The sequence below is a fragment of the Hyla sarda genome, chromosome 2 (genome assembly GCF_029499605.1).
Source record: "Hyla sarda isolate aHylSar1 chromosome 2, aHylSar1.hap1, whole genome shotgun sequence".
In the NCBI taxonomy this organism is placed as follows: Eukaryota; Metazoa; Chordata; class Amphibia; order Anura; family Hylidae; genus Hyla; species Hyla sarda.
Window position 1 is genome coordinate 163,708,829 of NC_079190.1, and position 15,348 is coordinate 163,724,176.

Consider the following 15,348-nt stretch of genomic DNA (forward strand, 5'->3'; position numbering starts at 1 on the left):
ACATGCCGCATTATCAGTGTAATGAAGCATTTCCATCTGGCCTTGACCCGTCCCTGTGTCATGCCCATAATTTAGAGTGGAGTCTGTTAGAGGAAGTCCCCTCTCCAGTACTGCCTGATACTGGGTTTTTTGACAAGGCCCATATGCAGCACGAGGCGCCAAAAAGTCCTCATTCGGCTGCATCAATGGCGTGCCATCTATTGGGCCTAGCCAAAAACTAATCTGGGTAGTGGGTGAGGAACTGATGGGCGTACAAGTTCGTTTGCTCTACCATTAGATTCACCAAGTCGTCACTGAAATAAAGTTGCCAACAAACTCAGGAATCGGTGGCTGATATCCCTCTGGGGGGGGGGGGTCTCCAGACAGGTTCACCGGAATGGAGCTGCGGTACACTTGTCTGGGTGGGGGGGCTCTACTCTTACTCCTAGTACGAGCGGCATGGACGATCGTACTAGTGTCGGCCACTGGGTCACCATCATGGGGGGCACGAATGCTGCCAGTGTAAGGGGCTAATCATCAGAACTAGATGATGAGAAAGACGAGGAAGAACACAGGAGAGTAGGATCTTCCTCGTCCTCACTGGCAGATTCGCTGTAGGAGACAAGTAAGGCATATGCCTCCTACACCGAATATGCCCAGCCGCCATCACTTGTTTTTTCTACAGTGGCGGGGGGGAGGGGCAGCGGGAGAAGTGTGTGTGCGCAAACTTCTATAAAAAGGTGTGCGATAAGTCACACCCTTTTTTTTTTTCTTTTTTTTTTTTTAAAGTGGCAAATCACAGCGCCCTGAAACACAGTCTTCAATAAAAATTCTTTTAAAAAGTCTTGTATGGCAGTGTTTTCAAAACAGAGCCTCCAGCTTTTGAAAAACAACAACTCCCAGTATTGCTGGACAGCCACAAACTGTCAAGGCGTGCTGGGGAGTTATGCAACAGCTGGAGACACCCTGTGTGGGAAACACTACCGTAAGGTATTTTGGTGGTGGACGCAAATCCCCAAATTAGGCCTCAAAAGCTCATGCCGCTTTCTCGCTTTGGAGCCCACTCATATTTCAAGGCAACAGTTTAGTGCAACATATGGGCTATTTGTGTTACAAATTTTGGGGGGCTTTTTCTCCTTTTACCCCTTATGAAAAGATAAAAGTGGGGGTCTACACCAGCATGTTAGTGTTAAAATATAAAAATGTTTACACTAACATGCTGGTGTTGTCCCATACTTTTTCACAAGTGGTAAAAAGGAAAAAAAAAGTTTGTAACAATTTCTCCTGAGTACGGAAATACCCCATATGTGGATGTAAAGTGCTTTGCGGGCGCACAACATGGCTCAAAAGTGAGAGCACGCCATGTACATACCCACATGTGACCCCATTTTGGAAACTACACCCCTCACGGAAATGCTGGAGTTAACAAGTGAAAATTTGGGGGGGCATTTTCTCCTATTACCCCTTGTAAAAATGTAAAATTTCCTTGAGGGCTGTAGTTTCCAAAATAGTAATTTAGCTGTTCTGGCACTATAGGGGCTTCCTAAATGTGACATGCCCCCCAAAAACCATTTCAGAAAGTCTCACTCTCCAAAATCCCATTGTCGGTCCTTCCCTTCTGAGCCCTCTACTGCGCCCGCAGAATACTTTACATACACATATAAAAGGTATTTCCTTACTCGAGACAAATTGGGTTACAAATTTTGGAGGGATTTCTCTCCTTTTGCCCCTTGTAAAAACTCAAAAACTGGGTCTACAAGAACATGAGTAAAAAAAACAAAAATTTTTTTTAAATAAGATTTTGAATTTTCTCCTTCACTTGTCTGCTATTCCTGTGAAACACCTAAAGGGTTAACACACTTTGTGAATGTCATTTTGAATACTTTGAGGGGTGCAGTTTATCATGGGATCATTTATGGGGTATTTCTAACATGAAGGCCCCTCAAATCCACTTCAAAACTGAACTGGTCCCTGAAAAATTCAGATTTTGAAAATGTTGTGAAAAATTGGAAAATTGCTGCTGAACTTTGAAGCCCTCTGTCTGCATCATAAAGTTGACATGTTTTTTTTTACTTTTGGAAAACATAACGTAGACATATTGTATATGTGAATATAGAATTTATTTGGTATGTCTATTTTCCTTACAAGCAGAGAGCTTCAATGTTAAAATGCAAAATGTTCAAATTTTTCATGAAATTTTGGAATTTGGAAGGATAGGGGATAAGATGTCAGATCGCCGGGGTCCCGGCTGCTGCACCCACCTGTACGGCTTCCAGCTCACACCGGCAACGCTGGAGGCTTCGGATGCCGACCACAATGGCGGACGAGCGTGACGTTACAACTCCGCCACGTGTGACGTCATGCCCCGCCCCCTTAATGCAAGTCTATGGGAGGGGGCGTGATGGACCTCCCATAGACTTGCATTGAGGGGGCGGGGCGTGACGTCACACGGGGCCGAGTCGTGACGTCACGCTGGGCCGCCTCTGTGATCGGGATCCGAAGCCTCCAGCATTGCCGGTGTGAGGTGGAGGCCGTACAGGTGGGTGCAGCAGCCAAGATCACGGGGGTCCCCAGCAGCGGGACCCCGGCGATCTGACATCTTATCCCCTATCCTTTGGATAGGGGATAAGATGCCTAGGGGTGCGGAGTACCCCTTTAACCTGAATGCCCTGCGCCCGCACCCCTGCTATGACGTGAGTTCACGAGCTGACCTTGCGTCAGTGTTGTGGTCTCAGCGGTCATCAGCCACTGGGACCTGTGTCTAATGCCGGACATCACCGATCGCGGTGATGCCCGGCATTAACCCCTTAGACACTGATCAAAGTTCATAGTGGGGTCTAAAATGAAAAAAATCCAGCAGAGCTGACTGGGACCACCACAGTAGAACCACAGTGTCCCGATTAGCTGAGCGGATGGCGGGAAGGCCCTTAGCTGCCTCCTTGCCATCCGATCGGTGCTCCGATGCTCCAGGAGCCCTCAGCAGCCTGAAGCAATTGAGCACCAATAACACTGATCAATAATATGTTATTGCATAGCATTATACAGTGAATGCAATCCAAGGATTGCATGCCATATTCCCCTATGGGGACTATAAAATGGTGTTCAAAAATAAAAAAGTTTATGTGAATTAACCCTTCCCTAATAAAAGTTTGAATAATCCTCTCCCCCCCTCATTTATAAAAAAAAAAAAAAATTTATACGTAAACAAAATGAAAAAAGTTGTACTGCGATGTGCGTAAATGTTCAAACTATAAAAATATAATGTTAATTAAACCGCACAGTCAATGGCGTATACGTAAAAAAAAAATACCAAAGTCCAAAATTGTGTAATTTGGCATCAGTATAAAAAGCAATCAAAGAGTCCCATCAAAACAAATATGGTACCAATAAAAACTACAGAACATTGCGCAAAAAATGAGCACTCAAACATCCCGTAGACGGAAAAAAAGACGTTCTAGGGGTCAAAGGAGGATAATTTTAAATGTACTAATTTTCATGCACAAAGTTATAGTTTTGGAACAGAAGTAAAAACAAAAGAAAACCTATATAAATTGGGTATCATTTTAATTGTATGAATCTAAACAAGATAAGGTGTCACTTAACGAAAAGTGCGTGGAAATGGTAGCCAAAAATTACAAAATGGCAGTTTTTTTTTCAAAACTTTTTCGGGGGTTTTGTAGTAGATTTTGTGGTGAAATAACTGATGTCATTGCAAAGTACAATTGGTGGCGCATAAAACAAGCCCTCATATGGGACTGTTGGTGGAAAACTGAAAGAGTTATGATTTGTAGAAGGTGAGGAGGAAAAATCAAAGTGCAAAAATGGAAAAACCTTGAGTCCAAAAGGGGTACTCAGACCCTGGGCATGTTATCCCCTATCCAAAGGATAGGATATAAGATGTATGATCATTGGGTTCGGGCGGCCGTGATGTCACACCATGCCCCCTCCATTCATGTTTATGGAAGGGGGCGCGATTGCTGTGGTCACTCGTCACGCCCCATCCTACAGAAATGAATGGAGGACGTAAATATCCGAACTATAAAAATATAATGTCAATTAAAACACAGACAATGTACCAAAGTCTAGAATTGCATATTTTTGGTCACTTTGTATACTAAAGGGTTAATGCCAGGCATCTGCCCGATCGGAGGTGCCTGACATTAACCATGGGTCCTGGCTGCCCGTAGCCACAGATCCTTACAGGGGTTAACCAAGGTTTTTTTTTTTTATTATGCATCAACTGGCTCCAGAAAGTAAAACAGATTTGTAAATTACTTCTTTTAAAAAAATCTTAAGTTGAGTTGTTCGTTTCTGTCTAAGTGCTCTCTGATGACACTTGTCTCGGGAACCGCCCAGTTTAGAAGCAAATCCCCATAGCAAGCCTCTTCTACTCTGTGCAGTTCCCAAGACAAGCAGAGATGTCTGCAGAGAGCACTGTTGCCAGACAAAACAACAACTCAACTTCAGCAGCTGATAATTATTGAAAGGATTAGGATTTTTTAATAGAAGTAATTTACAAATCTATAAAGGGAGAAAAGGGGTACCAAATGCCTCTAGACTAATACCATAAATGGTACATGATGATATAAATTACAGAAAAAATAAAGTCGGACTGTGCTTCACTTTAAATGTACAAAATTTAATATAAAATAATTACAAATGAGATATAAATAATAATATAAATCAAATACATAAATATCTCCTTCCACAGGGCCCTTGTGGGGAGGTAATGGTATTATAATAAAATGGATATTTTAAAATCCGCATGTATAGTATATTCTTCCGCTACTCCAATTTTGTGCAAACCGACATAATTCACTTTTTATAAAGTGCACTCCGTAATCGTAAAGTGTGAAACAGTTCATAAAATGGTATAGTTACCAACTCCCATAGATGATGTGATTTTTGGCTGGACGTCCGAGAGATATAGATGGCAAGTGCTGTGGAGGCTATATTTATGTATAGGAGATATTTATGTATTTGGAAGGAGATATTTATGTATTTGATTTATATTATTTATATCTCATTTGTAATTATTTTATATTAAATTTTGTGAAGCACAGTCCGAATATTTTTTCTGTAATTTATATCATCATGTACCATTTATGGTATTAGTCTAGAGGCATTTGGTACCCGTTTTCTCCCTTTATATATTATTTTATATTGGTATTTTTTTGGCGTAAATACTTTCCATATAGCCTCGACTAATTTATTTTGTGTGCTGCACATACCCCAATTTTTTTCTATTCTTGATACAATAATTTACAAATCTGTTTAACTTTCTGGAGCCAGTTGAAAAAAAAAAATAAAGTTTTTTTTCCTGGAATACCCCCTTTAACCCCTTAAAGGAGTACTCTAGTGCAGAGTATTCCTGCTCAGTCCTGCCCGGGCTGCAAAATTAATGAAAATGAACCATGACTCACCTCCCTGGGTTCCCGCGGAGCGCCACTACAGCTGATCGGTCCTCCGATCCATCCTCTTCATACTTCCGGGTGTAACGAAGCGTCACATGGCCCTCAGCCTATCGCCGGCCGAGGCAGAACATCGCGGCGGACGGCGATAGGCTGAGGGCCATGTGACGCTTCGTTACACCCAGAATTATGAAGAGGATGGACCGGAGGACCGATCAGCTGTAGTGGCGCTCCGCGGGAACCCAGGAAGGTGAGTGATGGTTCATTTTCATTTATTTTGCAAGTTTTTGCATTTTCGTTTTTTGCTCCTTGCCTTTAAAAAATCATAACTCTTTCAATGTTGCACCTAAAAATCCACATGATGGCTTATTTTTTGCGCCACCAATTCTACTTTGTAATGACGTCAGTCATTTTGCCCAAAAATCTACGGCAAAACGGGAAAAAAAATAATCATTGCGAGACAAAATTGGAAAAAAAAAACGCTGTTTTGTAAATTTTGGGGGCTTCCGTTTCTAAGTCGTAAATTTTTCGGTAAAAATGACACCTTATCTGTATTCTGTAGGTCCATACGGTGAAAACGATACCCTACTTATATAGGTTTGATTTTGTCGTACTTCTGGAAAAAATCATAACTACATACAGGAAAATGTATACGTTTAAAACTGTCATTTTCTGACCCCTATAACTTTTTTATTTTTCCGTGTATGGGGCGGTATGAGGGCTCATTTTTTTGCGCCGTGATCTGAATTTTTAGCGGTACCATTTTTGCATTAATCGGACTTATTGATCGCTTTTTATTCATTTTTTTCAGGATATAAAAAGTGACGAAAAATGCACTATTTTGGACTTTGGAATTTTTTTGCGCGTACGCCATTGACCGTGCGGTTTAACCCCTTAAGGACCAGGCCATTTTACACCTTAAGAACCAGAGCTTTTTTTGCAATTCTGACCACTGTCACTTTAAGCATTAATAACTCTGGAATGCTTTTAGTTATCATTCTGATTCAGAGATTGTTTTTTCGTGACATATTCTACTTTAACTTAGTGGTAAAATTTTATGGTAACTTGCAACCTTTCTTGGTGAAAAATCCCAAAATTTGATGAAAAAAAAATGAAAATTTAGCATTTTTCTAACTTTGAAGCTCTCTGCTTATAAGGAAAATGGATATTCAAAATAATTTTTTTTTTTTTGGATTCACATATACAATATGTCTACTTTATGTTTGCATCATAAAATTTATGAGTTTTTACTTTTGGAAGACACCAGAGGGCTTCAAAGTTCAGCAGCAATTTTGAAATTTTTCACAAAATTCTCAAACTCGCTATTTTTCATGGACCAGTTCAGGTTTGAAGTGGATTTGAAGGGTCTTCATATTAGAAATACCCCATTATAAAAACTGCACCCCTCAAAGTATTCAAAATGACATTCAGTAAGTGTTTTAACCCTTGTATTTCACAGGAATAGCAGCAAAGTGAAGGAGAAAATTCAAAATCTTCATTTTTTACACTCGCATGTTCTTGTAGACCCAATTTTTGCAAGGGGTAAAAAGGAGAAAATTTTTACTTGTATTTGAAACCCAATTTCTCTCGAGTAAGCACATACCTCATATGTCTATGGTAATTGTTCGGCAGGCGCAGTAGAGGGCTCAGAAGGGAAGGAGCGACAAATGGTTTTTTGGGGGGCATGTCACCTTTAGGAAGCCCCTAAAATGCTTGGTTTCCCTAAATTTTTACATTTTTAAAAAGGGTAATAGCAGAAAATGCCCCCCAAAATTTGAAGCCCAATTTCTCCCGATTTAGAAAACAACCCATGTGGGGGTGAAAAGTGCTCTGCTGGCGCACTACAGGTCTCAGAGGAGGAATCACATTTGGCTTTTTGAAAGCAAATTTTGCTTTGGGGGCATGCCGCATTTAGGAAGCCCCTATGGTGCCAGGACAGTAAAAAAAAAAAAAAAAAAAAAAAAAAAAAAAAACACATGGCATACCATTTTGGAAACTAGACCCCTCGGGGAACGTAACAAGGGGTAATGTGAACCTTAATACCCCACAGGTGATTCACGACTTTTGCATATGTTAAAAAAAAAAAAAAAAATTCTTACCTAACATGCTTAGTTTCCCAAAAATTTTACATCCAGTGTGCCTCCAGCTGTTGCAAAACTACAACTCCCAGTATGTACGGTCTATCAGTGCATGCTGGGAGTTGTAGTTTTGCAACAGCTGGAGGCACACTGGTTGTGAAACACCGAGTTTGGTAACAAACTCAGTGTTTTGCAACCAGTGTGCCTTCAGCTGTTGCAAAAGCTACAACCCCCAGCATGTACAGACAGCGGAAGGGCATGCTGGGTCTGGGTCCTTTAGTTATGCAACAGCCGGAGGCATACTACTTTGCCTGGGATGCTGGGGATTGTAGTTATGCAACAGCTGGAGACACTGGTTTGCTACTTAACTCAGTGTGCCTTCAGCTGTTGCAAAACTACAACTCTCAGCAATCACCAACAGCCAACAGGCATGCTGGGAGTTGTAGTTATACAACCAGCAGATGCACCACTACAACTCCCAGCATGCACTTTAGCTGTTTGTGCAAGCTGGGAGTTGTAGTTATACAACAGCTGAAGGTACACTTTTCCATAGAAAAAATGTGCCTCCAGCTGTTGCAAAACTATAAGTCCCAGCATGCCCATAAGGGAATGCTGGGAGTTGTGGTGGTCTGCCTCCTGCTGTTGCATAACTACAGCTCCCAGCATGCCCTTTTTGCATGCTGGGAGCTGTTGCTAAGCAACAGCAGGAGGCTGTCACTCACCTCCTGCTGCTGCCCCACGCCGCATCAGGCCAGTCCCTCGCCGCTGCCGTCGCCGCTCCTGGGGCCCCGATCCCAACATTAACGCCGGGGATCGGGGTACCCAGTACCTGGGGTGCACGTCCCGCACCCGCTCACGTCCTCCGGAAGAGGGGCGGAGCGGGTTGCGGGAGTGACACCCGCAGCAGGCGCCACCTCACCCCTGCTGGCCATGGCTGTTCGGGGCCGTCTGACGGCCCCGATCAACCAGTAATTCCGGGTCACCGGGTCACTGTAGACCCGATTTACCCGGAATCGCAGCAGATCGCTGGACTGAATTGTCGCCGACATGGGGGGGGCATAATGACCCCTAGGGCGATATGCCACGATGCCTGCTGAACGATTTCAGCAGGCATCGGGCACCGGCTCCCCTCCGGCTAGCGGCGGGGGGCCGGGAATGGACAGGACGTACTCCTTAAGGACTCGGAAACAGGGGCGTAGGAGTACGTCCATTGTCCTTAAGGGGTTAATTAATGATATATTTCTATAATTCGGACGTTTTAGAGGGCTTCAAAGTAGAGCAGCAATTTTCAAAGTTTTCATGAAAATTGCAAAATCTGAAGGGAAAGATGTTACAGAACTACAACTCCCAGCATGCCTGGGCAGTCTAGGAATGCTGAGAGTTGTAGTTTGGCAACATCTGGAGGGCTACTGTTTGGGCACCACTGTAACAGTGGTCTCCAAACTGTGACCCTCCAGATGTTGCAAAACCACAACTCCCAGCATGCCCAGACTGCCATTGGCTGTCTGGGCATGCTGGGAGTTGCAGTTTGGACTTCCTAGTGGTTGCCACAGTAAAGATCGCTTTACTGCAACTTTCCTTCCCCCCCCCCCCCACCGTCGCTTCCCTACCTGCGCCGTGATCTCAGCTGTCTCCATCAACGATCGGCGGTCCCCACGCATCTTCTCCTCCAGGTACCGGTCTTAATCTTCTTTAAAAAGGTGAGGAGGAAAAAACGAAAGTGCAAAAACCGAAAAACCCTGCGTCCTTAAAGGAGTACTCTAGTGCAGAGTATTCCTGCTCCGTCCTGCCCAGGCTGCAAAATAAATGAAAATAAACCATCACTCACCTTCCTGGGTTCCCGCGGAGCATCACTACAGCTGATCGGTCCTCCGGTCCATCCTCTTCATACTTCCGGGTGTAACGAAGTGTCACATGGCGCTCAGCCTATCGCCGGCCGAGGCTGAACATCGCGCCATGTGACGCTTCGTTACACCCGGAAGTATGAAGGAGATGCATCAGAGGACCGATCAGCTGTAGTGACGCTCCGCGGGAACCCAGGAAGGTGAGTGATGGTTTATTTTCATTTATTTTGCAGACCGGGCAGGACGGAGCAGGAATACTCTGCACTAGAGTACTCCTTTAAGGGGTTAAGTACCAGGATGCAAGGCCGTACCTGTACGCCCTTTATCCTGGACAGGTTAAGTCCCAGGCATCAAGGGCGTTACTCCAGAGGTCATTTAGTGGTCTTTCACACTGTGGAATTTCTGCCAGAACAGGCCAGGGATATGACATGTGTCACCTCCATGAACAGGTCATTTCTTTCTGCGGGAATCTGGAATTTGAATTTCTGCGACAGTGGAAATTCTCACGTGTGCATGATGAAGCAGAATCCCATTGAAAACAACAAAAGGCTGCTGCAATGGAATTTCCATGCAAAAATTTTTAAGCACGAATCAACTTGGAAACTCAGCCATAACTTCCCGACTGAATGACATACTACATTCAACTTCTAGCTCCCCACCACAGGCTGTCTGACTTCATACAATGCTGCCTTTTAACCCCTTATGGACCCGGGCTTTTTCCCCATTTTCAATTTTTCCTCCTTAACTTAAAAAAATCATAACTCTAAAATTTTCACCTAAAATTTTATATGATGGCTTATTTTTTGCATCACTAATTCTACTTTGTAATGATATTAGTCATTTTACCCAAAAAATTTACGGTGAAACGGAAAAAAATAAATAAATCAATGTGCGACAAAATTGATGAAAAAAAAAAACACTATTTTGTAAGTTTTGGGGGCTTCCGTTTATACGCAGTACATTTTTCAGCAAAAATGACACCTTATCTTTATTCTGTAGGTCCATGCGGTTAAAATAATACCCTACTTATATAGGTTTGATTTTGTATCACTTCAGAAAAAAAATCATGACTACATGCAGGAAAATTTATACGTTTAAAATGGTCATCTTCTGACCCCTATAACTTTTTTATTTCTCTGTGTTCAGGGAGCTATGAGGGCTCATTTTTTGCGCCGTGATCTGAAGTTTTTAGCGGTACCATTTTTCTTCTGATCAGACTTTTTGATCACTTTTTATTCTTTTTTGTGGTCTAAAAAGTGATAAAAAATGCGCTATTTTGGACTTCGGAATTTTTTTGCGTGTACGCTATTGAACGTGCGGTTTAAAAAGCGGTATATTTTTATAATTCGGACATTTTCGCACTCGGCGATAGCACATATGTTTACTTTTATTTACACTTTTTTTTATTCTTGGAAATGCCGGGTGATTCAAACTTTTATCAGGGGAAGGGATAATTGAAAGGGTTAATGATTTTTTTTATTTTTATTTTATTTTTTTTTTACACTTTTCTTATGCAATATTATAGCTATAACATTGCATTAACTGATCTTTTACACTGATTGATCCATTCCTATGGAGATGCATCAGTGTTTTCGGCGATTGAATGCTCAAGCCTGGATCTCAAGCATGAAGCATTCATTCGGCGATCGGACAGCGCAGGAGAAGGTAAGAAGACCTCCTCCTGTGCTACAGCTGTTCGGGATGCTGCGATTATACCACAGCGATCCTGAACAGCTCCCTGAGCTAGCCGGGCACTTTCACTTTAGTTTTTAGCCACGCGGCTCAGCTTTGAGCGCGCGGCTAAAGGGTTAATAGTGCGCGGCACCGCGATCAGTGCCACGCGCTATTAGCGGCGGGTCGCGGCTTCACTATGACGGCAGCCCTGCCGCGATATGATGCGGGGTCGCCGTGAGACCCCGCGTTATATCGCAGGACCGGGACTCATGACGTACGCGTACGTCTTGGGTCCTTAAGGGGTTAAATTATACACATAAATTGGGAAGGGATGTAATGCAGCATAGTATAACCTGTAAAAAGTGAAAAATATAAAAATGAAAGTTCTCAAATTAATAAAGTGTGAAAAAAAATATATAAATAAAATAAAAACACACCCTACATACATAATAGGTATTGTCCTGTTCATGACGTGTACAATAGAACGATAATGTTATTTATCCCACACAGTGAACGTTGTAAAGAAAAGCAACAACAACAAAAAAGTGCAAAATTTGCAAACTAAACAAAATAGAACGAAAAAATGTTTATGGACTTAGACCCATCTAATATAGGAGTTTAACCCCTTAACGACAATGGACGTAAATGTACATCATGGTGAAGTGGTACTTAACGCACCATAACGTACATTTACGCGCCACCATGATCAGCGGTGCTCGCGTCATGCGCAGCAGGTCCCGGCTGCTATCAGCAGCCAGTGACCCGCCGGTAATGGCGGACATCCGCGATCGCGCGGATGTCCGCCATTAACCCCTCAGATGCCGTGATCAATACAGATTGCGGTACTTTGAATGGATGATCGAATCGCCGAGCACACACACACACACACACACACACACACTTAAAGGCATATTTTAAAGTTTAAAATGCATTGCATATGTGGTAGCCCTTGGGGGGATATAATACAGTGGGGGTGTGGCTTCGGTATTTGAGGGGTTAATTTAACCCCTGTCACTCGTGACGCCAGGATGAGGGTTAATACGCTGAGGTAAATCTTCGGCCTATCACCACCCTTCCCAGAAACAATTGGTGCGTGCTTAAATGAATGAAGGTCCACAATAGGGATGAACTTGAACTTGCATAAACTTTACTGAAGTACTTGCGGTACATCCAATTAACAGCAACAGTCTTAGTAATACAGTCTCTATACAGCTCAGCAATGATTGACAGATGCTGCGGACCATTGACTTATCCAAGGATTAATAGAATTAGGATTTGTGCAGAGATCTGTCTGGATTAAGGGGTCTGTTTAGGTACGGTGATCTTGCGAAGTTAACAGGGATTGTGATAAATCACAGTTTTGTATGAATGGCGGTTGCCACAAGGTATGGGCCTAGTCACTGCGGAGGATAGCTGCGCAGATCCGTCATCAGCAGCACAGGAACAAGAGAGCGATTAATGGCCGCCGCTCCCCAGGGGCAGGGCCGTTTTGGATTGGTCCGTGTCAGCTGTCACTCACCGTTACAAGGCATGGTGGATGAACACATCACTGGGACCTCCTAAGGTCCTAAAGCAAAACCATAGAGTCCTCCACCCGACCCGCAGGTCCTGTCACGCCACAAACAGGTAGACAATTCAATATATACACTTTTTATACTTCTAACTGTATAAATATCAGATAGAACTACTATACATTTAGTGGCTAAGTGAGAGGTGACAAGGGGAAGACTAGAAAAGAAGGACCCCGACCTCCTAGGGACGCTGACTATGGGGACCTTTACATAGGTAACGTATAAACTACGGTACAGGAACACCACACATTCTAAAGATCCTTGTGTAGAACTGTAAAACAATGAAAAAAATAAAATAGTTTAAGCTCTCCCCACCATTTTTTGGTTAACCACACCCATTTTCTTGTAATAAAAAACGCTCCGAGTGTTTTCAAAAGTGTAGGTTGTGCGGTGTAAAATTTGGGCCGCAGAATTAGTCGCACGGATGGTGCGACAAAAATGTAGGCGCATAGAGAAAAAAAAGTCGGTTGGACTTCAGTAAATCAGGGCCACTGTGTCATGTGTGTGTGTGTGTGCGTGCGTGCGCACACACACACACACACAGGTGACAAGTAGGGGTGGCCCCTCTGAACAGGTAAGGGAGTCACTCAGGGGCTTTTACTTCATTGCCTTTAACTCCTACGCGCTGACATGTATTAGGAATAGATCATGGGAAACTATATAGGTGCTATGTGTGAAGGCCCCATTACATGGGCTACCAGTTACAGCTTCACTTTGGCACCAGGTAACAATATAGCAGGTAGGTCATAGAGGCTGTCAGCTGAGTGACCTCCCTCCCAGTGGGCGCCAAAGGCTGAGCCCACCACACAAACATGTGTCCATACACATCAATAACAAGGCTCTTCCGGCTCCTTACCTGTCCCTTTTTCAGCACTTTTTGCACGTCTATAAGGACTCTGAGCGCCGCCATCCTTGTCAGTGAAGTGCACGCTTGTCCTTTCCCCTCAGTGATGTAGGCGGGGCTTCAGCGCAAGCAGCCAATCAAAGGTCTACAAAAAGACGGCGCCAGCTGCTCCTCCCCGCGCATGCGTTCGTCCGCACGCTCGTCAAGGCTGTGACTGGAGCGGCCACCGTCCTCCTGGATGACCCGCAGATCACCTCAAACTACACATTGGAGTGCCTTTGGAGGGTGTGACGTAAGAGTCCCGCGCTAACCAGCGGTCACATGACCGCACAGCGATCCCTTCTCATCTACTGCAGGAGAAGAGAGAACTGGCTGGGAGCTGAGAGGTGTAACACGGCGGGGAATGTTGTGCAGAAGACATGGTGGGGGAGTTCATGTGCGGAATGAGAGCTGCCTATAGGAGAGTGATGGGCTCGTTCACATTGTCTGTCCCCATTCATTCATATCCGTTCAAGCCTTTTACAAACGGCTGTAAATGAATCTCATTGATGTCAATGGGATTTTTTTTTTACAGTCCTTTGCAAGCCATCGGCACTCGTTTGGTACCTAAGGGTGGGTGCGTTCATACGGTCTTCTGTCCCCGTTCTTTTTCCCGTTTAGGTTCCGTTGTTGCTGCTTGTAAACGGATCACAAATGGTTGGAAACTAATCCCATTGATGTCAATGGGATTTTTATACAATCCTTTCACATCTGTTTGCATCTGTCTGCACTCATTTCGTTTTGTTTTTTTTTACGGGAGAAAAGATGGTGCATGCAGTATTTTTTTCTCCAGTCAAAAAAACGGATACAGTAAATTTAAGGCTGCCTTCACATCACCATTTCTCCATCTGTGGTCAACCCCGATTTCAGACCCAATCAAAAATCGTGTGAAATCCGATGCGGATCAAATCGGATGTTTGTAATGTATCCGATTTTTTTTAATGGAGGTCAATGGATCCGACTTTATATACGATTTCATACGATTTTAAGTTATAAAAATCGTGTACTCAGGTCGGCTGGAGAAATCGTGATTTGAATGCAGCCTAACCTTGAAGTCTAGGAAAACGGATGAGCCTTTAACTTCTTAACGACGCAGAACATAAATGTACATCCTGGTGAGGTGGTAGTTAACGCACCAGGACGTACATTTATGTCCTATACATAACCACAAGCATTGATGCTCGGGTCATGTGTGGCGATCGAGCGGATGTCTGCCATTAACCCCCTCAGATGCCCTGATCAATACAGATCACAGCATCTGCAGTGCTGCAGTCACTAAAATGGATGATCGGATTGCCCACAGCGCTGCCACGGCGATCCGATCATCCAGAACGGCAGACTGAGGTCCGCTCACCTGCCTCTACTGCCTTCCACAGATCTTCTGCTCTGGTCTGAGATGGAGCAGACCAGAGCAGAAGATGGCCGATAACATTGATCAGCGCTATGCCCTATGCATAGCACTGAACAGTATTAGCAATCGAATGATTTCTATAAATAGTCCTCTATGGGGTCTATTAAAGTGTAATATATTTTAAAAAAAATGTGAAAAATCCCCTCCCCCAATAAAAATGTAAATTGTCAGTTTTTCCCCATTTAACCCCCAAAAAGTGTATAACATTTTCTTTATAAACATATTTGGTATCGCCACGTGCGTAAATATTTGCACTATTAAAATATAATGTTATTTATCCCATACGGTGAACGTGAACATACAAAAAAAAGTCCAAAATTGCTGCTTTTTTTATTCCAAATAAAACTGATAAAAAAAATGTATTAAAAGTTTTATATATGCAAATGTGGTATAAAAAAAACTACAGATCACGGCGCAAAAAATTAGCCCTCATACCGCCACTTACACGGAAAATTAAAAAGTTATATGTCAGCAAAATAGAGGGATTTTAAACGCAC

General features: G+C 43.3%; 1 protein-coding gene across 2 annotated transcripts in view; it reads right to left on the reverse strand.

Annotated features, from left to right (window-relative positions):
• Positions 1 to 15,348, reverse strand: part of PCCA (propionyl-CoA carboxylase subunit alpha) — a 1,119,575-nt gene that overhangs the window by 914,982 nt on the left and 189,245 nt on the right. The window contains exon 1 of one of the 2 annotated variants that reach the window (XM_056555679.1): positions 13,414 to 13,610. The exons of the other annotated variant lie outside the window; for it this stretch is intronic. Coding sequence (XP_056411654.1) covers positions 13,414 to 13,467 — 54 coding nt within the window. The 5' untranslated portion in view covers positions 13,468 to 13,610. Of the gene's footprint in view, positions 1 to 13,413; positions 13,611 to 15,348 lie in introns of those variants that run through there. 2 annotated transcript variants of the gene reach the window in all.